Consider the following 22,907-nt stretch of genomic DNA (forward strand, 5'->3'; position numbering starts at 1 on the left):
GTTCCTATTTACTTCTGGCTCATCCCAGGACAGGGCCATTTTCCAACATCTCACCTCCTAGAGTGGGGGGTGTGTGGGGGTAAGCACTCCGGCCTGTGGAAAGGGAGTGGCGACGTGGTTGTTAGTGCTGGTGAGGACCAAACAGGACAAGAGGGTCCATCAGCCAAGCTCTCGGAAGGAATCAGTGCCACCAACATCACAGTCTCCTCCAGGGGACGTGTCCACACACCCAGGGCCGCTGTGTCTTCACACCCACTGTTTATTTCATACAAGCGCTGCCCCGCCGCAAAAGATTCCAGGCTATCCTCACCATCCCTTCTGGTCCACCCCACCAGGAGAAACTTTATCATCCTTATTTCCCTAACCTATCACAGATGGTCTAAAAAGAAATGCCCGTGAGCATCATTTCCTTTGATCAAAGTATCTTAAGATGGCTGTGTCTACCCTTATTACAACCAAATGATAAAAAGCAGCAAGACTTTTCCTAAAAGAGTGAAAAGGAAATGAGGTCATCGACAGTAGGTCTAACTGTGGATGTGTTTCTGGAACCCCAGCCTGTACTGTAATAATGGGAATTCTTGAGGTAGTGGCATGGCTTGTGCTAAGCATTTAAAGCCCTTAACTCTAGTTTACAAATGAGTTAACTGAGCCTCAGGGAAGTAAAGTAACTTGTCCAAAATCTCCTAGTTAACAAGCTGGAAACTTGAGCTTCTACCGAGGTCCATCTGATTCCTAAAGCCCAGTGCGCTTCCCATTCTCTTCTGCTTGGAGTTCCCACGCTGGGCATAAAGCAGCATTGCTTAATGACGAGTGTGATGTTACATACCCCAACAGCACATTGACAGTGGCCCTTTGATCTCCAGTTACACCAACGTTCTCTTTCCCCTTCTTGTTTTCCTAATGACTGAACAAATCCTCAAAGGAATACAGTCCTAATCTGACTTTACTCGATCATTTTGGCTTTCAAAGAAAAACAACTCCTGTTGGTCTATCTCGTTCATTTGATAACTTAAAATCTCCTCTTTATTTTTTTTTCTCACTGTAAAATCATGTGTCTTGAAAAGGCATCTCCTCTGGCTCAATTGTGTGCTGAAATACATTTCACTGTGGTGTCCAGTTGGAGGCAGTTCTTTTGTTGGTTGATGCCTGTCTGATGTCAGAGGTGAGCCTTATGCCTTGTGAATTGTGCGGTGAGAAAGAAAAGGTGGGCTTCATTAACCAAGCCAAGCATGCAGCTGGACACGTAGGCTTTAGAATCTGACTGATCCAAGTGTCTGCTCAAGGTCTCAGTTTCCCCATCTGTAAAAGGGAGGGATTGTTATGAGAATGAATGAATGCTCATTGGTGGAGGGGCTGTGTGAATAACGACTCTTAACCAGGAACTCTGGATTTGAAACTCAGCTCCTCCACACTGGAACGAGTTATGTATATTTCTGTGCTTCAGTTTACCCTTCTGAGAAATGGAGATAATGGCAATTCCTACATCGCCAGCTGTTGTGAGGATGAAAGGAGGTAAGTCTGTGTAGCTCTTAGTGCTTGTCAATACGGAACTCTGGACAGGTGTGAGAAAACTGTGATGTGGGGGCATTCAACATCCCCACACTCAGGCCCCTGACACTGAAGTCACCAAGCAGGTCTGAGTCCTATTACTTGTCCTCAAGGGGGGGGGGGGGGAAAGAGGGAAACAAAGGAAGATTTGACACAGAAGAGGAGAAAGTCATGTGACCACCAAAGCTGAGTCTGGAGTGATGCGGCCACAAGTCAAGGAACGCTGGCAGCCGTCAGCAGCTGAAAGAGGCAAGAAATGTATTCTCCCCTAGAGCCTGTGGAGGGGTGGTGGCCTTGCTTACAACTCAGTGTTGACTCAGTGGAACTGATTTCAGACATCAGGCCTCTAGAACGGGGAGAGAATAAGTTTTTGTTTGTTTAATCTAACAAGTGTGTAGTCATTTGTTACAGCTGTCACAAGAAACTCATACAGCACAGTACGCTGTAAAGTTGGAGGTGCAGCTGAGACTGTCTGGTTCCAAGTGACTGGCAGTGCTGGGTGAAATTCATCCCCAGATAAACTGCATGAAAACAAAATGCTATAGGTGTCCACCACTTAGTTGCTGAAAATCACTGAACATCTCTTTTCTGACAGAATGTTTCTGCATAATCCAAAGACTTTTAGGAAGTGAATAGGGCAGGGCAACAAGCAAATATTCAAGTTTGGGGCTGCTGTTGATGGTAGTTGTAAGGATTAGTGGAGACATTTGTCACTTTTATATTGGCTAGCAGAAAGCTAGTCTCACCATCTGACGTATAGGCAAATCTGTTGGGAGTTGGGTAGCAATTTTCAGATGTTATTTTCAACATACCCTAGCATAATCACTTCAATTGTAAAATTAATGCTTGAACATACATAAACAAGAGTGAGTTTTGTGATATATTTAATAGGAGGCAGGTGTTTTTCTATAAAAATGAAAAATGCCACTACTAATACTTACAACTACCATCAACAGCAGCTCCAAACTTGAATAGGATGCTGTTGTATCAACCACAGGTGGCTCAGCAACCAGGGTCCGAAGATGCAAATGCATGATGCTCTAATGACCTCCTTTTGGGATTCTGCAGATGGTTACTGCAGCCATGAAATTAAAAGATGCTTTCCTATGGTCATGTATGGATGTGAGAGTTGGACTGTGAAGAAGGATGAGCGCCGAAGAATTGATGCTTTTGAACTGTGGTGTTGGAGAAGACTCTTGAGAGTCCCTGGGACTGCAAGGAGATCCAACCAGTCCATTCTGAAGGAGATCAGCCCTGGGATTTCTTTGGAAGGAATGATGCTGAAGCTGAAGCTCCAGTACTTTGGCCACCTCATGCGAAGAGTTGACTCATTGGAAAAGACTCTGATGCTGGGAAAGATTGAAGGTGGGAAGACAAGGGGATGACAGAGGATGAGATGGTTGGATGGCATCACTGACTCAACGGACATGAGTTTGAGTAAATTCATGCAGTCCATGGGGTGGCAAAGAGTTGAACATGACTGAGTGACTGAACTGAACTGAACTGTTGGGACTCTTGCAGTTGGAATATGAGATGAATTGGATAAGTAGGTGCCGTAGACACTCTTGTTTATGTCATCTGGTTGCCACCAAGTCCTACTTGAACCAACTACTGCCACAGCTTCCCAGTTTTCTTATGGGGACCACCAAGCTGCCTTGGAGGATCTGCTGGGATTTCACTTCCTTGGGTGTCTCTTGCTCAGCCCTCTGCCTCCTTGCTTTCAAGCAATGGAAGGAAAAAACCAGTTCAGCCCCACCCAGACCTCAGCTGTCGATGGCAAACTGCCTCCCCATGGATTACTCTGGTGCACTGAAACCGGTAGGCACACTAGTTAATTTCAACTTTCTGTGACCACACACTCAGTTCTCTTTTTCTCCCAGACCTAAATTTTGACCATACAACCTTTAGCTCTGTTCACCTCAACTCATCACCAGGCTCCTTTGGACTGGGTTAACCTGAATCCCTCCATGGACATAATAGCCCTCAAAGCGGCCTTGACAAGAATGAGAGTCAAGATTACTAATTTACCAACAAGATTTAATGAAACCCCTCAGCAACCCATAAGCGCTTTACCAAAGCCCGTAAGAACCTCAGTTCTCATAGGATCCCTATGAGGTCATTATTAGAGTGTCTTTGGCCACAGTGGTCCAGAATCAAGGCCAACAGAAGCAGTAAAGATCATGCCCACAGCGCCGTCCTACCATGGGTTGGAGGGATTACCACCCTTAAGAAAATTTACCAAGATAGTAATTTTCCCATCTCCGTACTTTGTTAGTTATTGTCCTCCATTTGCTAAGGTTTATCCTTTCAACTCCTTTGCTGATTAAATCACTGAAGAGTAGATACTGGTAAGAATAGGCACCATCCACAGACTGCAGACAAAACTCCTTCCTGTTATTGATGATGAACCATTTCAGAGAAGACCAGGCTGAGTCTAAAGGGTTCAGGTAATTGTAAGGAGAAGGCAGAGTGAGTAGTTTATGGCCATAGGACTTGGCTACCTCAGGACAACATGTGACACTTGTTAAGTTGACCACCGAGGGGACATGGGCCTGGGCCTCAGTCTCTTTGCCCTCCTTCGGCCTCGTCTCGTCCTGCCGCCTTCTCTCTTTGACCACAACGGCGCACTTGCCATAGGCCTTCTTTACCACATCACAGAACTCAAAGAAGAGGTTGTCTTCCTGTTTGATGCATAACTCATCCCTTAGGAACATTCGATATTTCCACGGCACCCATCCTTGACTACCACCAGCGTGCACAACACACCAGGTTGGAGTTGGCATGTAATAACCATCACTAAAATCTTCCCCAGTTACAAGACTCTCAGGGATATCAGTTTCCCCAAAATATACTGTTGTAAACCCATCGTATTGCAGTGTTCTCAGTGTTTGCAAATACTGGAGACATTGCTTCTTCTTGATGCTATTGAATAGATTTCTGGTAATGATGTTTCTCAAAAGAGGTTTTGCAAAGTGAGGCATGGGAGGTCTTCAAGTGTTTTTCAAAACTTGCCTGTCTCCCTCTGGCCAGAGAAGGATGATGACCTCATAAAGGGCTTTCTTACAGCTGAGCTGGTCCCATGGATACACTTGGGATTTTAAAGCATCATGGAACACAATGAGAATAATTCCTGTCTGGCTTCTATGATACGGGAATGGGAACTGCTAGCCATCCACGACGGTACATCACATCTGCAGTAGGTCTGGAGGGAGACTCACGGTTGTGTTAGTTTGCTAAGGTTGCATAACAAAATAGCTGAAATTAATTTTTTTGCAGTTCTGAAGGCTGGAAATTCAAGATCAAGGTATCAGCAGGTCTGGTTTCACCTGAGACCTTTCTCCTTGGCTTGCACATGGACACCTTCTTGTTGTGTTCTTATTTGGACTTTCCACCTGTCTCTGTCCTAATCTCCTCTCCTTATAAGGTCACCAGTTCTTTGGGATTAGGGTCCATCCCTTGAACATCATTTTACCTTAATCACCTCTTTAAAGACCCTATCTCCAAATATAGTCACATTCTGAGGTGCTGGGAGTCAGGGCTTCAACAAGAGATTTGGGGGAGACATAGTTCAGTCCCTGACAGCAACCTGTTAACAGTGATGAGCCAAGTTCCTGACTCATTTCCACGTGGGTCATGAGGGTCATATTTTTATTTATTCGTTCACCCATTCTGAGCACCTACTATGTAGCAGGCACTGTGCCAGCTCCCAGTGGCACAGTCATGACACGTCTAGTAAGGCCTGAACACGCATATGGTTTCTGTCCATGTAAATAGCAGAGACATTACTTTGCCCACAAAGGTCCCCATAGTCAAAGCTATAGCTTTTCCAGTAGTCACACATGGATGTGAGAGTTGAACCAAAAAGAAAGCTGAGTGCCGAAGCATTGATGCTTTTGAACTGTGGTGTTGGAGAAGACTCTTGAGAGTCCCTTGGATTGCAAGATCAAACCAGTCAATCCTAAAGGAAATCAACCCTGAATATTCATTGGAAGGACTGATGCTAAAGCTGAAACTCCAATACTCTGGCCCCTGATGCAAAGAGCCAACTCATTGGAAAAGACCCTGATGCTGTGAAAGATTGAGGACAGGAGGAGGAGACAATAGAGGATGAGATGGTTAGATGGCATCACTGACTCAATGGACATGAATCTGAGCAATCTCCAGGAAACAGTGAAGGACAGGGAGGCTTGGAGGGCTGCAATCCATGGGGCTGCAGAGTCAGACACGACTTAGCGACAGAACAGTGATTAATTATCTTCTCCTGGTGAGCTGCCATCTATGGGGTCACACAGAGACGGACACGACTGAAGTGACTTAGCAGCAGCAGTGGCAGAAGAGAGTATCAGACAGAAGTTAAACCCCCAACGGTTTACAGAAAACCCATGGGCATGGTCAGTGGTTTATTCCAATTCTTAGGTCATCTGCTACCCAATTTTTCAAGATGGCAAAATGTTCCACAATTTCCAAAACTGAGGTTTAAACCCCAAAATCTAGGCAATCACCTGTGTTTAAAATAAACCTGAACTAGGTAGGCATAGATTCTCCATGAAATGTCGAGGGAAAGCCCCCCTCTGATTATTTTGGCATTTGTAGCTTATAGAGTCAAAATCTCCCATATTTAAAACCTTGTGTTGTGTGTTCAGTCGCTCAGCCATGTCTGACTCTTTGTGACCCCATGAAATGTTGCCTGCCAGGCTCCGCTGTCCGTGGCAAGAATACTGGAGTGGGTTGTCATTTCCTTCTCCAAACCCAGGGATCAAACTCGTGTCTCCTGCATAGGTAGGTGAACTCTTTACCACTGACCAACTGGGAAGCCATTTAAAACTTTGATTCTCTATAAATTTTGTTTCTAAGTTGTGATAAGGAGCATCCAGCACTCATAGCAAAATGTAAGAAAAATGTAATTCCTTTTATCCCTCATGCTTAAAAATCCAAGTTCCACCAATCTGGGCCAGGGTGGCATGGGGGTCGGGGTGAGTGTCTACTAATAGGCACTCTTGCAAATTGCCCACGTGGCTGCCAGCAATGAGATCAAATATTCCACCGTATCTGTGGCTTTGGTTACTATTTCCTCATTCCCCATCCTCTCCGTTATCTTGAGAGAAGTGAAGAAACAGGAACTTTTTAGTAGAGACCTCAATCTGTTAGATGCAGAGAAAAATACTTATGGGCCCCACTATCTCAAATCTGAAAGTCTTCTTGGCATCCTGTCCTTCATCTCATGCCACCAAATCCCAACAAGCAAACTGGTGGGAAAAGGACAAAGCACACCTGGGCCCCCCTTTCTTCTTCGCAAAGGGATTTGGCAGCCTGACTTCTTCCTAGACTTGGTACCCACCCTGGCAGGTGGGTCTCACCCCAGCTCCTTCCTGCAAGGACCTCATAGGCTCAGCAGAGGTGCCAATGCTGCTGAAGGGGTGAACGGCCTCCCTCCACCCCAAGGATGCAAACACGAGAAAGGGCCAGTGCTGGGAGGAGGAGCCAAAGACGAGACAGGAGCGGATGCGCCAGGGAGCAGACGAGAAGGACGGGGGCTGGGGGACAGGGCCGCCTGCAGCCCAGGCCTCTACAGAGGGGCACCTCTGCTCTGGCGCCCACGGCGAGGGAATGCTGGAAACGCAAAAATCCCTCCTCTTCTGACTACACAGAGAGCTAGGGGGAGGGAGAGAGACAGGCACACATGTACTCTGGCTTATTCTACAAAGGTTATTTTATTTTAGCAAACAAAATACTGGTTCTTCTAAAAGCATATAAAAATTCACATCATTTTCAGTTAGGCTAGAGGCTGTGCGTTTGTCTTCTGACATATCGTTCAATGATTAAGACTTTCTTCTCAGCTGGAGTCCACTCGAGCTGACATTTACACCACAAGATCTAGAAAGGAAAACCAAAGACTGTCTGGCAGAATAACTGTGAATGTTTTACTTGCTCAGCATCTACGTTTATGCTCAGCTACTTAAACTGAAACAGAAACCGCAGAAGCTTGTTTATTGATGAATGTGTTTTTAGCATCACAATTTCTTTTCATCTAAAAATCCCTTTGGTGGAAAACAAGGCTCTGGGCTAAGCATCGATAAGCCCCCAGCCTGGGAGGGTAACCGGAGGGTAACCCCCTGGTCAGTTCGGGGCTGGGTGGGCAAGCCAGGCATCTCTCCTTCACACTGGACTGCCATGGACATTTGGGGAAGGGAAGACGTACCTGTGATCTCACATCTAATCTCTGCTTCCTCTCTGCAGTTAACACACAAAATGATGACTCTGTCTGGATTAGAAATCCAGGCAACATTTCAATGGAAACTGCCTTCCCTCACCTTTTTTAATTTCCAAGTACCCCCCGTTTCCCTGCTCCAGTGTGTGCTAGGTTGCTTCAGTGGTGCCCGACTCTTTGTGACCCCATGGACTGTAGCCCGCCAAGCTCCTCTGTTCAGGGGGATTCTCCAGGCAAGAACACTGGAGTGAGTTGCCATGCTCTCCTCCACGGGATCTTCCTGACCCAGGGATCGAACCCATGATTCTGATGTCTCCTGCACTGGCAGGTGGGTTCTTTATCACTTGCACCACCTGGGAAGCACCCCGCTGCCCCACCCCAGCCCCCCACCCCCACTCTAGTGCCTGCTCCTAAATTTCAGTCAATAAAAATGTTTTTTTTTTTTTCCAGAAGGCAAGGTTTAATAACAGTAACTTCCTTTGCCTGTAACGTGTACAGCTCGCCAAGGCCCAGGGAGCAGTGGGCGATGAGAGGACTGTCCCCTATCCTGGGGGGAGGACCAGGAGCCCAGTGTTTCCCACGGCTCCATCCTGAGATTAGGACACAGTGCAGCCAGGGGTGAGGCCCTGCGGTTGGATGTCTGACCTGGGTTCAATTCTGCTTATCTGTCCTTGACCGTGTTCAGTCTGAACGGACCACACAGGGCTGCCAGGAGCGGTCAGTAACATGGCTGTCTGTGAAATGCTCAGGAAAATGCTCAGCACAGAACAATCATTCGAGACATACTGCAATTATTATTAATGAAAAAGCTGTGAGTTCTGTAAAAGAAATCATCTCTACAGAAGCCCATCTCAGTGTTAACAGGGCTTCTGGAGGTCACCAAACCCAGCTGCTGAGAAGACAGTGGAAGAATCACCTGAGAGGTTTTCTAAATAACGGGTGCCCAGATCCAGCCACAGATGTAACGGAGTGGCTCTGAGGCTGGACCCTGGGAATCTGCCTTGTAACAAAGAACCCAGGCAAGTCCTGATCATTAATCAACTTTGGAAACCACTGATCTAGGATTCCCTGCTACCACATGTGAGTCCTCTCATTTTTTAGAGAAAAGCACAGACCTCAACTTGAGAAGCGATGAAATTGGGTGAGCACAGGAGAATGAAGGAACCTGTTGACTGTCATTAGCCCAACGTGTAAGCTGGAGGGGTGAATAACTTCCTCCTGGTGCCTTAAAAACAAACACATTCTGGGCAGCCCCTGTGCTACGGGACAGCTCCCAGATGGCTCAGTGGTAAAGAATCTGCCTGCCAATGCAGGAGACCTGGGTTTCATCCTTGGGTCTGGAAGATCCCCTGGAGTAGGAAATAGCAACCCACTCCAGGATTCTTGCCTAAAGAATCCCAGAGACAGAGAAGCATGGTGGGGGTCACAGAGTTGGACACTGAGTGCGCACGTGCACACACATACACAGATGAGCTCTGAGACAGGCACCAGACTATAGCAATGAGGAAGATTTTGTGCTGATGGAGTGGTCATAAGGAAGGCGTTCTGGGCCAGGGGACTAACCAGCAAAGGCCAAGAGAATCTACCGTGGTCAAGGTGGTCTGCAGGAGCGTGGGGAGGGGCAGCAGCGGGGGACACGTGACCTGGGTGAGGACGCGTGGAAAAGGACTTCATGCCGAATCATTTTGAGGTCAGCAGGGTTTCTTAATCTTAGGTACAGGTAGGGGTTTTACGTGACCTGCGATCCCACGTCCTCCCCATCCCTATCTGCAATGTTAGGTCCAATTTAGGTGTTTCTAGTATGTGAGCTTCTCCAGGGAGGTCCACAACTTTCCTGAAAGTATCAAGAGTTCTGTGACCCAAATCCTGTCAAACATCCCTGCTCCTGTGAAGGGAGAACTGTTGCAGGCTCGGAGCAGAGACGAGAACTTGTCCATCCCCCGGGGCTCCCAAGCAGATGGGGCTCAAAGGTCAGGACCTGCACTTGGGCCTGACACAGGGCTGCTCAACCTCCCAGGGCAGGTGGGGCCCTGCGCCCTCCCAGAGTCACATCCGGCGGCAGGCCCGCCCTAACCCACGGTGCAGTCGGCAAAGCCCATACCTTTCACTCCCCTTTAGCTCTCCTTCTTCTCCGCCTGCTTCCTCTTCTCAGCTTCCACCTTTTGCTGCTTTGCTTCCAATCGTTTTCTCTGGTAGACTTTGACTCCGGCAAACGCCAGGCAGAGGATGAGTGTTTTCGCCGCCAAGATATACAGCAGCAGGGGGAAGTGTTCAAGCACCTTAAAGAAGATAAAAAACTCGTGGAGACATTCGATCATGGATAAGGAATTTTCTTTCACATCGCTTCACTCAGCACACATCTCCTGTGCACCTTGTTAAGCACTGGGCACTAGGCTGGGTGGGGGGCCTCCCGGACGCAGGAGAGATGAGGGCCTGGTTCCAGGTTGCAGGCAGCCTGGTTTCAGGTGCCCTCCACCACCCCCTGGCTGCCGGCTTCACAGATGCCATGGCTGTGCTCTCTCACAACCTGACCATGCACTTTACCCCTCAGCCCCTGTGCCTGAGGCAGCGGCACGGTCTGCAGTGAGCAGCTGGAGCCAGGGGACTGGGCACAGCCCCGCTCGGGCCACTCACTGACCCACGCACAGCACGTGCGACCCGCACTGGTCACTTGACTTTCCCCAGCTTCTGCCTCTTCACCTGCAAAGGGAGGCTGGACCAAATCTTCCTTCTGAATCTCCACCCTTATGGGATGCGATGATTGGCTCTTGGTTCCAGCTATGCGTTAGCACTGGTATTTGAAGGTAAAATAAATATACAAGTAAAATACAGTAAGACTTTACTGCAAAATAAAGTAAAACTTAAAATGTTAAAGCTTAGCTACTTAATTCACTGTTCCTGTAATTCTTTTGTTGGACGGAAGTTTTAACCCACTGGCTAAAATGAGAACTGGGGAATAACTAGGGGATTGGAATTACTCACTTTGTGCATGAGCAGGCTTTATTATGAAATTCTATATATCACAAGTATCTCAAGGCAAATAGTATACTAGTTTGGGAAACACGATTAGTAGGACCTGAATAATAATTATGAGCTTTTTGTGTGTGATTAAAAATTCTTTCCCAGATAAAGTAAAAAGCTATGCCTTAAGTGAAATGCCAGGCATCACTTAACTCTATGCTGCTCTGGGACAAGGAGACCCTTCCAGGGAGACTGCATTTGTCCCTCCCTCTGATGGTTTAACTAAAGCTGATCTGAAACGGGTTAATGAAAACTTCAGCCGAGAACAGTCCGCTCCAGATGTGGAGGGCTGTGAAAGGATCTGAACAAGGACTGGGTCTACACCTTGTTCTACAAAGGAGGAGAGTAAAGCTCAGGGCCGGTGGCAAGCCCCCACATCACATGGCTAATTCAGGAGGAGCGAGAGTTGGAACCAAACACTCTGACACCTATGCCAGCCGTCTTCCCACTGACTCTTGATTTCAATGAAGTGGAATTAACTGACATCAATAAGTTATGTCCCAAGAACACTCTGAGTAACTAGATAATAGTTTTCAACTACAGAATTGGGTTAATCAGTAAAGAATAAGCATAACCTATACACTTCAGAAAGCTCACTCTGGCAAACAGTATAAAAGACCCTGACGAATGCAACCTGTTTCGAACACTGACTTGGTGTCCAGGCCCTCCCTGCCTCAGACCTATGGCTAATCTCCCTGACTTCCCCCAACAACCCTCCAACTCATCTAATTCATCTAATTTCTTGAAGGGTCACATCTTAGAGGTGAGGCTTGGCTCTACATTCATAAGCCAGCTAAGAAAGAAAAGATGCTAACTTTTACCTCCTTGGAGACAAAAATCACCAGTTTGGAGATATAAACTTCATTTTATGTTCACTGGGACTGTTCCAGGCTGAGCCCTAGTTAGCCCTAGACACTGGCAAGTCACTCCCTCCCAATTCTCTCCATCCCTATGGATGAGCCCCTAGAGTCCTGTCATAATCAGACCCCTATCACAGCCCACAGTTCATGCCTGAGTGCTGAGTCGCTTCAGTCGTGTCGAACTCTTTGCGACCCCATGGACTGTAGCCTGCCAGGCTCCTCTGGTCATGGGATTCTCTAGGCAAGAATCCTGGAGTGGGCTGCCATGCCCTCCTCCAGGATAATCTTCCAGACCCAGGGATCGAACCTGCATCTCTTGGGTCTCCTGCACTGGCAGGCAAGTTCTTGACCACTAGCGCCACCCGGGAAAGCCCAGCTCATTGTTCTCCAAGATCTACACCCAAAACTAAGCTCTAGCAGCGACAGGATGTACATCGAAATCAGAAGCTAGAAACCCACTGAAATAGAAGCATGTCAACAAACAAACCCAGGGAAGTGGTTTTGGTATTTACTTTCTTTTTAAAGGCTGTGGGGAGGAAGTGGAAGTTTGGGACTGAGAGTGGGCAGTGCAGTGGGAGTCAAGGACACCACACAGGCTAAAGCGAAAACTTTCAGGGCCACGGTTCCTGCAACTCTTTCAGGCAGGTGTGCAAGATCTCTCAGTTCAGTTCAGTTCAGTTCAGTTGCTCAGCCGTGTCCAATTCTTTGCAACCCCATGAACTGCAGCACACCAGGCCTCCCTGTCCATCATCAACTCCCGGAGTTCACCCACTCATGTCCATCAAGTCAGTGATGCCATCCAACTATCTAATCCTTTGTCATCCCCTTCTCCCCCTGCCCTCAATCTTTCCCAGCATCAGGGTCTTTTCCAGTGAGTCAACTCTTCACATCAGGTGGCCAGAGTATTGGAGTTTCAGCTTCAGCATCAGTCCTTCCAATGAATATTCAGGACTGATTCCCTTTAGGATTGACTGGTTGGATCTGCTTGCAGTCCAAGGGACTCTCAAGAGTCTTCTCCAACATCACAATTCAAAAGCATCAATTCTTCAGCTCTCAGCTTTCTTTATAGTTCAACTCTCACATACATACATGACCACTGGAAGCTTTTTAATATGTTGTCTAGGTTGGTCATAACTTTCCTTCCAAGGAGTAAGCGTCTTTTAATTTCATAGCTGCAAGCACCATCTGCCGTGATTTTGGAGCCCAGAAAAATAAAGTCAGCCACTGTTTCCCCATCTGTTTGCCATAAAGTGATGAGACCGGATGCCATGATCTTAGTTTTTAGTCCTATGAAATATCTTCCTTTGATTTCCCTTCTAACAAAACCCTCAGATTAACTCCCAAACCTTCAGGGAAGTGAATCAAGAAAACATAGTTGGGTGGTCTAGCTCTGTATCAGTTTTTTAAATAAACGCCGATACTCATGTAATGAGAATGACTGCCTTTTAAAATTAATTCTTGGCCACGCCCTGCGGCATATGGAATCTTAGGTCCCTGACCAGTGATCAAACCCCTGCCCCCTGTGTTGGGAGCTCAGAGTCTTAACCACCAGACCACCAGGGAAGTCCCGCGATGACTGACATTTTCAATACCCCCAGATGCTGAGGTACTAAGGCACTGGGTGCTTGCTGTTGCTGACTGCTGCTCATGGCCACAGGCTGATGGAGGTAGACAGGGAAGCACAGGATGTATTGGGGGTCCCACAGTCCTTTAATCTCCTGCAGAGGGGGTCACTGCAGTTTGGGCAGAAGGCCATTCCTTTCAGACACTACCTGGAAGGGCTCCCTGGTAGCCCTGGAGCTGTGTGTCTGCCCGAAGGTCACGAAGGTACAGGCGGTTTTTGTACAGTTTTCTGTATAAAACTGTGTTCCTGACACAGGAAAGGACTCCTGTGCCAAGTCAGGTTGGCCTGGGCAGTCAAGTGGGTTGCTGTCACTGCACAACTAAAAAGAAAGCCTTCTCTGTGCAATGGCTCACCGGGATACATCAGCACCACCCAGGAACTCGTTCACCCCCAGGCCAATGCGATCAAACTCCCCGCAATTCATATTTTAACTTGTCGAGGTGGTTGTGAGACACGCTCTGGCCTCGGAGCACCAAGCACACATGCTGGCCCTTGCTGATGCGGCCTCTGTACCAGCTGCTGCCCCGTCACCAACTACTCGCTTCAGCCTCTGCCCATGCTACAAACCCTTCACTACGTCTCAGCCCATGCTGCGCCTCGCCCCCATCGCCCCACGTGCTCTCATCCCCCTGTCTTTCCTTCCTGGCCATTCTATGGGCAGCTCTGGAACACCCGACATGTGTGACACGCGCGTTCCTACATCTCTAAGCCCTCAGAGTGTCTTCACTCCACCTCCTGAACCTTGGCCAGGCTCCTCCTAGAGAAGAGTCCCCAGAGCCCCACTGTGCGGCCTCTAGGCCCCATGGGGCTGGGGAAGAAGGGGGTCCGAAGCTGAGCACCGAAGAATAGATGCTTTTGAACTGTGGTGTTGGAGAAGACTCTTGAGAGTCCCTTGGACTGCAAGGAGATCCAACCAGTCCATCCTAAAGGAAATCAGTCCTGAATATTCATTGGAAGGACTGATGCTGAAGCTGAAACTCCAATACTCTGGCTACCTGATGTGAAGAACTGACTCATTGGAAAAGACCCTGATGCTGGGAAAGATTGAAGAGAGGAGAAGGGGATGACAGAGGGTGAGACGTTGGATGGCATCACTGACTCAATGGACATGAGTTTGAGTAACTCTGGGAGCTGGTGATGGACAGGGAGGCCTGGCGTGCTGCAGTTCATGGGCTCACAAAGAGTTGGACACGACTGAGTGACTGAACTGAACTGTAGTCTCCTGACTCCCTGATCCTGCTTCCAGATCTTTCCATTTCCTGTGATGAAAGCCAGTGGCTGTTCTGAATCAGAAAATGCTTATGATAACTGAAAAAATACATATAATGAGATCCTAAGTTTGGAGATATACACATTACACACATATATATGAAAAATGTGGGGAGAAAATACACCAAAATTGTTAATATTAATAGCAGCCATCTCTGGATAGTGAAAAGACATATGATTTTGACTTGATCTGATTCTTTTCAAAGCGTCTATTTTCATGACTGCCCTAGTAGCCACCCTGCACCTACCCCACGCCACTTCCTTAGAGGATATAATGTGACACCCCCCTGTCCCTATAAGACCCGCTGACTGTGGCCCACAGCCTTCTGCAGGCTTGCAGCTCACAGGACACTCTTTGGTTACCCTTGAACTTCTGCTTCCACCAGCTGTATTGAAGGTTTTACAGGGGTCAGCTGTGTTTATGCCAGTCAATATATTTAAGTAGCACTTGATGTCATAATGGATAATCTATTTAAACATGGCGCTCATGAAATATGACCACAGGAAAGAAAGGCTATTTCCATGAAAACTAAGGTGTCTATTTTGAAAGACTCAATTTGAATTAGAAAAAAAAAAAATACTGTTGGCAACACAAATGGGAAAGATTAAGGAAGAGTGTAAAAATCAGGAAGGATATTGTATGTTGACTGCTTCTTAAAATCTTTTTCATCCACTTTGAAGAAACCAAAATGTGAGATTATAGGTGAAACTTCGAAGGGGTGGTTTTTGCGAACAAGGTGAGGCACATCTGAGGGCAGTCAACTTCCTCCCAAAGAAAAGTGAAAGTGAAGTCACTCAGTCGTGTCCGACTCTTTGCGACTCCATGGACTGTAGACCACCAGGCTCCTCCGTCCATGGGATTCTCCAGGCAAGAATACTGGAGTGGGTTGCCATTTCCTTCTCCAGGGGATCTTCCTGACCCAGGGATCGAACCCAGGTCTCCTGTATTGCAGGCAGACGCTTTAACCTCTGAGCCACCAGGGAAGCCCCCCAAAGAAAAGGCCTTCCTTCGAAAGTCTGGTGAAAAAAAATGTACATTTATGTGTTCACTGAAAGTATTATATATCATGATTCCTGCATTTTCTTCTTTTTTTTTTCTTAGTCCACTTATCTCTACAGAACTATTCTGAATTTTTACAATCAGGAGAAAGAAAACCCACAAGCCATAAATGTTTGATGATATTCTTACCTTCCAGTTCATGCTGGATCAACTGGGGCTCCACTCCTGGTCGTGTGGGCCACGCAGACAAGGAGGAGAGGGAACCCGGTTGGGGCAGGTCCCACTGTTCTGATGGGGAAGAGAAGAAACAGGTCAATTTGAGTTTTCTAGACAGACCGCCTTAGGAAGGCTTTTCTCTGATGGGGAGAGAGGGCCCACGAGCCAAGACAGCAAGCTCTGCAGAGGAGAGGGTTAGTCCTCCCCAACGAGCGAGACAGCCTCAGCTCTTGCTGAGCAGAACGATCTCCTTGGCTGCTCTTGACCCGGGAAGGGAGCACAGCCAAGCAAAGGTGTTGGCCCTGCTCCTAAGGGAAAGCGTGCTCCCACTCCATTCATCTGTGGACAAAGGTGCCCAGGCCCTAATCTGACCCTCTCCCCACCTCCTGCCCTGAACAAGAGCTGGTCTGTGGATGGGGGTATCATTTTATGTCTCGGGTCCTGTGAGTATTAATTAAAGGAATACTGTTTTGCTTTAGTGCTCATTTATTGATTTACTTATAAATTTGGCTGCATCAGGTTTTAGATGTGGCATATGGGATCTTTTATTGTGGCTCTCAGGCTCAGCAGTAGAGGTATGTGGGCTTAGCTGCCACATAGCATGTGCAATCTTAGTTCCCTGACGAGGACTGAACCCTGCATTGAAAGATGAATTCTTAACTGCTGGAACACCAGGAAAGCCTCAAGCTAAAACTGGTTTTCAAAAATATCTGGTGGGAAGGGAATCAAGGATGGGGGAAAATGGTATTAAGAAAGTCATTCCGACCTTAAAATTCCCTCTAAAACGTCAGGGAGCTGGAGGGGAAGGTGAAGCGGAGGAGACAAGGCAGGGATACGGCCAGGACACAGGATTTGCTCTGAGGCCTCCCACGTCACTATTTTAGACCAGGACACATACCCCACGAGTCAGAAGACCTGAGCTCTAGATGGAGGGCCTACACACTCTGGGAAGTGACTGCCCTCTGGAGGCCTCCATCCCATCTGTAAATGAAGACAGGGAGTGTCAACTACATGGGCTCTGGGGGCCTCTACTTCTACCATTCGGAGACTTTCAGCATTAGGAATCACAGCTTCACTTTACTGTACCCGGCCACGCTAAAGTGCACTGCGTGCCAATAACTCAGCTCGTCTTCACACCTGCCCCAAGAGGTGTAGTTTATCGTCTATACTCTGGAGTACGTGTGTGTGCGTGCACACGTGCACTGTCATGTCCAACTCTGTGCAGCCCCACGGATTCCTCTGTCCACAGGACTCTCCAAGCAAGAACACTGGGGTGGGTTGCCACGTCCTCCTCCAGGGGCCCTTCCTGACCCAGAGACTGAACCTGCACCTCTTAGGTCTCCTGAACTGGCAGGCGAGTTCTCACCACTAGTGCCAGTTCACGTGACAGCAGCACGTCCACACTCACAGTAGGGACTGGGATTGTAACTCATCCAGTCCGGCCCCAGAGTCTGATCTTAATGGAGACAAGGAGCTCTGCATTAAAAATCACAGGGATACCTTTCTTTAAATGGACTTACAATTAGGATTAAGAAAAATTCACAGGCCTTTAGAATGGGGAAAATGAGATAAACTTCAGACATGTTTTTTTGAAAACTTTCACTTACAAAAGCATCTAAACTTCACATCCAAGGTCATAGTATCTCGAATACAAGCAAGCAGCTGGCACAAGATAGCCAAGCTTTCCCCAGGACTTTTTCAAAGTCAGATAAGCTCACGACAGGAATTTACACCATAAATCTGTTTAAATGAGATGACCATGATTGAAGGCACTCATGTGCTAAGGCACTCAGTGTCCAACTCTTTGCGACCCACCAGTCTCTTCTGTCCATGGGATTCTCCAGGCAAGAACACTAGAGTGGGTTGTCATGCCCTCCTCCAGGAGATTTTCCCAACCCAATGTTCAAACCCAGGTCTCCCACATTGCAGGTGGATTCTTTACCATCTAAGCCACCAGGGAAGCCTGAAGGTGCTCATTACCTTCGTGTATAAAAGATTTGTCTATAAGGAGCAGTAGATTCTGACCGCCCTGGAAAAATATGTTCCCAACAGGTTACAACCTGTTGCTGGAATTTTCACTTTGAACAATCTCTGATAATCTCAGGAATGATCCATGTTGTAAATTAAAATGTCTATGCTGGAAAAGATTGAAGGCGGGAGAAGGGGAGGACAGAGGATGAGATGGTTGGATGGCATCACCGACTCAATGGACATGAGTTTGAGTAAACTCCAGGAGTTGGTGATGGACAGGGAGTCCTGCGTGCTGCAGTCCATGGGGTCGCAAGGAGTTGGACATGAATGAGCGACTGAACTGAAGGTTGTATCAACTTTATTTTTCTCACCTCTATTTTTATTGAGTTGTCTACATATATAAGTAGACAGGTTTGGCTGTTTCCCACACATTTTCTGAGACCAAATGACTTACTCAGTGAAGTCAGTTAGATATTAATTAGCAAGGTCAAGGACCACAAAAAGGTGCAAAAAAACTTATAGGAGGAAGTAAAAAGAATGCCTGGTGGTCTGGCCCTCTGGCAATCATGTGCTAAGTTTACTAGTAGTATGATCTTGGATGAGTCACTGGGCCTCTCTAAACCTCAGCTCCCTACTCTGTAAATTCTCCTTCAAAGACTAGATTATAAAAACATTAAGCACCAGGCTCAGCATATGAAAAACACTAAACAAATACCAACCATGACTGTTCTGATAAATGTCTTTCCAGTAACGGACATGGTAAGCTGAAGAACATAAGCAAGTGGTGGCCAGGGCAAATGAGACAGCAGGGCATGGGATAAAGAACCTCACCGGATGACCAGAAAAACTGGAGCTCTGTACTCTAAGCTTGGTGGCACCAATGACAAGGAATCTGACCTGGGGGCAGTCCATTAGCTTCTCCAAGCCAAAGTGTTACCATTTTAAAAATCCAAAGAACAGCGCTGCAACTGTGAAATTCCTAAGTCACATTCTCTTTGACATCACAGCATCTAACTGTAAAAACATTACTGGCAGCTGCCTCACCGTCGTATCTAGAGTGACAAAATTCCATCTCTTCAGGAAAGAAAAACGTTTAAAAGTCCATCTGCAAAGCAGTGGAAGGAGTGTGTTGAGGGTGGAGGAGAAGGCAAATTAATCAAACTCGTTCCCACCCACTGCCTCCAAATGATAAACTCTTCCCCAGTTAGTTCAGTTCAGTCACTCAGTCGTGTCCAACTCTTTGCGACCCCATGAATCGCACCACGCCAGGCCTCCTTGTCCATCACCAACTCCCAGAGTTCACTCAGACTCGTGTCCATCAAGTTGGTGATGCCATCCAGCCATCTCATCCTCTGTCGTCCCCTTCTCCTCCTGCCCCCAATCCCTCCCAGCATCAGAGTCTTTTCCAATAAGTCAACTCTCTGCATGAGGTGGCCAAAGTATTGGAGTTTCAGCTTCAGCATCAGTCCTTCCAAAGAACATCCAGGACTGATCTCCTTTAGAATAGACTGGTTGGATATCCTTGCAGTCCAAGGGACTCTCAAGAGTCTTCTCCAACACCACAGTTTAAAAGCATCAATTCTTCGGCACTCAGCTTTCTTCACAGTCCAACTCTCACATCTATACATGACCACTGGAAAAACCATAGCCTTGACTAGATGGACCTTTCTTGGTAACGTCTCTGCTTTTGAATATGCTATCTAGGTTGCTCATAACTTTCCTTCCAAGGAGTAAGCATCTTTTAATTTCACGGCTGCAATCACCATCTGCAGGGATTTTGGAGCCCCCAAAATAAAGTCTGACACTGTTTCCCCATTGATTTGCCATGAAGTGATGGGACCAGATGCCATGATCTTAGTTTTCTGAATGTTGAGCTTTAAGCCAACTTTTTCACTCTCCACTTCACTTTCATCAAGAGGCTTTTTAGTTCCTCTTCACTTTCTGCCATAAGGGTGGTGTCATCTGCATATCTGAGATTATTGATATTTCTCCCGGCAATCTTGATTTCAGCTTGTGCTTCATCCAGCCCAGCGTTTCTCATGATGTACTCTGCATGAAGTTAAATAAGCAGGGTGACAATATACAGCCTTGACATACTCCTTTTCCTATTTGGAACCAGTCTGTTGTTCCATGTCCAGTTCTAACTGTTGCTTCCTGACCTGCATATAGGTTTCTCAAGAGGCAGGTCAGGTGGTCTGGTATTCCCATCTCTTTCAGAATTTTCCACAGTTTATTGTGATCCACACAGTCAGAGGCTTTGGCATAGTCAATAAAGCAGAAATAGATGTTTTTCTGGAACTCTCTTGCTTTTTCCATGATACAGCAGATGTTGGCAATCTGATCTCTGGTTCCTCTGCCTTTTCTAAAACCAGCTTGAACATCAGGAAGTTCACGGTTCACATATTGCTGAAGCCTGGCTTGGAGAATTTTGAGCATTACTTTGCTAGCATGTGAGATGAGTGCAATTGTGCAGTAGTTTGAGCATTCTTTGGCATTGCCTTTCTTTGGGATTGGAATGAAAACTGACCTTTTGCAGTCCTGTGGCCACTGCTGAGTTTTCCAAATTTGCTGGCATATTGAGTGCAGCACTTTCACAGCATCATCTTTCAGGACTTGAAATAGCTCAACTGGAATTCCATCACCTCCACTAGCTAAATTACAGGTTGCCACTCAGCCATTTTTGCAGCTCCCTGCAGGACTCCAGCAAGTGAGAACAACTGAGAAAGCTAAAAATATCAGCAGGCTAGTGCTCTGCTGCCATATGTACACCCAATGCAATCTTAGAACCAGGAGGCAGCTGGTGTCTGAGGGCTGAACTACAAAAGCCAACCAGATGGGGACCGTTTTGAAAGACATAAAATCTACGAAGTGCAGGAAGTTTTAAACTTCCCCTGGAACTATCCAGTCTTAGCTTTAAACTCAAAGATAACAGTGGCTTAGAAAGAGATGGCTCTATTTCCATTACTGCAAAATATCCTGATTTTTCCTTTGCTAGATTTCTCCTAAAGAAAACAGAAAAACTACTGGCTTATCTTGATTAGGCTAATTATAGCAATATGAACAAGGTATAGTCCACAATTTCATTCTTGCTCCACCTAACAGATCCAAGGGTCGGTCCGTCTCTTGGTGTTTCACTCCAGCCATTCATTACGCTGTGTCCTTAATCTGAATTTCCCGAAATTGCTCTCATTCCCAGCCTCTTTCTATCCCAACCCTTCACCCCATCATTTGAAGTAGTGATGAGTGCGTAGAGGGGCGGCGGGGCGGCTGTAGTTCCAGATGAAGTGGGTTTTATCAGTTGGGCTGACTTCTGAGCCCCACGCCGGGGTCTGCGGGGGTTCCCAGGGCGAGGAACTGGGCCTCTGCCCCTCCGTGACTTGGAGGGCCAGGTAAAGGTCCTCTCCAGCCTCCGCACTGGGGTTGGGGGCAAAACTTGCCCCACTCAGACCCGAGGATGAGGGCCAAGGGCGACCACCGCTACCCCACCTACACAACAGGGCGTCTGGGACTTTCGCTCGCCCCCAAACCTCTCTCGCTTGGAACCACATCTGGGTCCCTCTCTTCGGCCTGCGTGCCAGCCTCCACATGCCTCCCCCCTCCCACCCCCTGCCACTGGATCCGTGCATTTTGGGGTGCCTGGACAAGCCAGCCAGGCCGGACGCTCCGCGGGGGTGGGCCGTGGTGGCTGGCACCCCCGCGGTCCCGCTGGAGAGCGTCAAGGAGAGAAAGCGCGAACGCGATGCCTGGGCGCCCCCAAAAGAGCAGCCGGATTTCGGTCCGGAACCTGCGGACACCGACACCGCCCACTTACAGCTCAAGGCCGCGGAGGATCCAGCTCCCGGACCGCGCGCAAACCACCACTCCCACAATGCCGCGGGGAAACTACACGTCCCGAAATGCACCGCTCCGCGCGCCGGCGCAATGAGCCTGCGCAGGGAGCCTGCGCCGCCATAGTGGGTAGGCGGGAGCGCACACAAACCACGGTTCCCACCATGCCGCGGGGAAACTGAAGTGAAGTCGCTGAGTCGTGTCCGACCCTTTGCGACCCTATGGACTGTAGCATACTACGCTCCTCCGTCCATGAGATTTTCCAGGCAGGAGTACTGGAGTGGGTCTTCCTGACCCAAGGATCGAACCCAGGTCTCCACACTGTAGGCAGACGCTATACCATCTGAGCCACCAGGGAAGTTCACGGGGAAACTACACGTCCCGAAATGCACCGCTCCGCGCGCCGGTGCAGGGAGCCTGCGCCGCTATGGCGGATAAGCGGCTCCGGGGCGCAGTGGGCCCGGGCCGCGGAGACAGTTTCCCGCTTCTGGAATCCGCGCTATGGGCCCGGGCGGCCTTCGTGCGGCCGCAACATGGGTCACTGGACAGACTTGGCTGGGCCAGGGGCGAACTTCCGGGGCGTGGGCCAGGTGTTTTCGTCCACGCCGGGGGAGGGCGGGGCCACGTTCTTGTTCTCCACTGACCGGAGCTCGAGGAGGAGGACGGCGGCGGGAGAGCGGGGCGTCGCGGGGCCCATCCCCCTCAGCTGTCTCTCATCCTTGTGTGTTCCTCGGTGTGTGCCGCCGAGGGCAGGAGGGTCCCCAGTTCAGTCGCTCAGTCGTGTCCGACTCTTAGTGACCACATGGACTGCAGCATGCCAGGCTTCCCTGTCCATCACCAACTCCCGGAGTTCACTCAAACTCATGTCCATTGAGTCGGTGATGCCATCCAACCATCTCATCCTCTGTCGTCCCTTTCTCCTCCTGCCCTCAATCTTTCCCAGCATCAGGGTCTTTTCCAATGAGTCAGCTGTTTGCATCAGTTGGCCAAAGTATTGGAGTTTCAGCTTCACCATCAGTCCTTCCAATGAATATTCAGCACTGATCTCCTCTAGGATGGACTGGTTGGATCTCCTTGCAGTGCAAGTGACTCTCAAGGTGTCTTCTCCAACACCAGTTCAAAACCATCAATTCTTTGGCCCTCAGTTTTCTTTATAGTCCAACTCTCACATTGGTACATGACTGCTGGAAAAACCATAGCCTTGACTAGACAGACCTTTGTTGGCCAAGTATATATGCTGTCTAGGTTTGTCATAGCTTTTCTTCCAAGGAGCAAACATCTTTAAATTTCATGGCTGCAGTCCCTATCTGCAGTGATTGTGGAGCCCCCCAAAATAAAGTCTGTTACTGTTTCCACTGCTTC

General features: G+C 48.1%; 2 protein-coding genes across 3 annotated transcripts; both read right to left on the reverse strand.

The window, feature by feature from the left end:
• Positions 1-1,280: 1,280 nt before the first annotated feature.
• Positions 1,281-21,604, reverse strand: SMIM11 (small integral membrane protein 11). 2 transcript variants are annotated; one of them, XM_069577900.1, is made up of 4 exons: positions 21,529-21,604; positions 15,720-15,818; positions 9,858-10,035; positions 1,281-1,299 (listed from the first exon to the last, which is right to left on the reverse strand). In XM_069577900.1, exons 2-3 carry the CDS (start codon positions 15,729-15,731, stop codon positions 9,871-9,873), a joined length of 177 nt encoding a protein of 58 aa, XP_069434001.1. In that variant the 5' UTR covers positions 15,732-15,818; positions 21,529-21,604; the 3' UTR covers positions 1,281-1,299; positions 9,858-9,870. The 2 variants fall into 2 exon arrangements, with proteins under 2 accessions (XP_069434001.1, XP_069433992.1); XM_069577891.1 differs by lacking the exon at positions 1,281-1,299 and adding an exon at positions 7,241-7,422.
• On the reverse strand, positions 3,574-4,592 carry C1H21orf140 (chromosome 1 C21orf140 homolog). Its single transcript, XM_069577870.1, has one exon. The coding sequence runs from the start codon at positions 4,527-4,529 to the stop codon at positions 3,774-3,776; it is 756 nt and encodes a 251-aa protein (XP_069433971.1). The 5' UTR covers positions 4,530-4,592; the 3' UTR covers positions 3,574-3,773.
• Positions 21,605-22,907: the final 1,303 nt, after the last annotated feature.

Source organism: Ovis canadensis, chromosome 1 (genome assembly GCF_042477335.2).
Source record: "Ovis canadensis isolate MfBH-ARS-UI-01 breed Bighorn chromosome 1, ARS-UI_OviCan_v2, whole genome shotgun sequence".
Taxonomy (NCBI): Eukaryota; Metazoa; Chordata; class Mammalia; order Artiodactyla; family Bovidae; genus Ovis; species Ovis canadensis.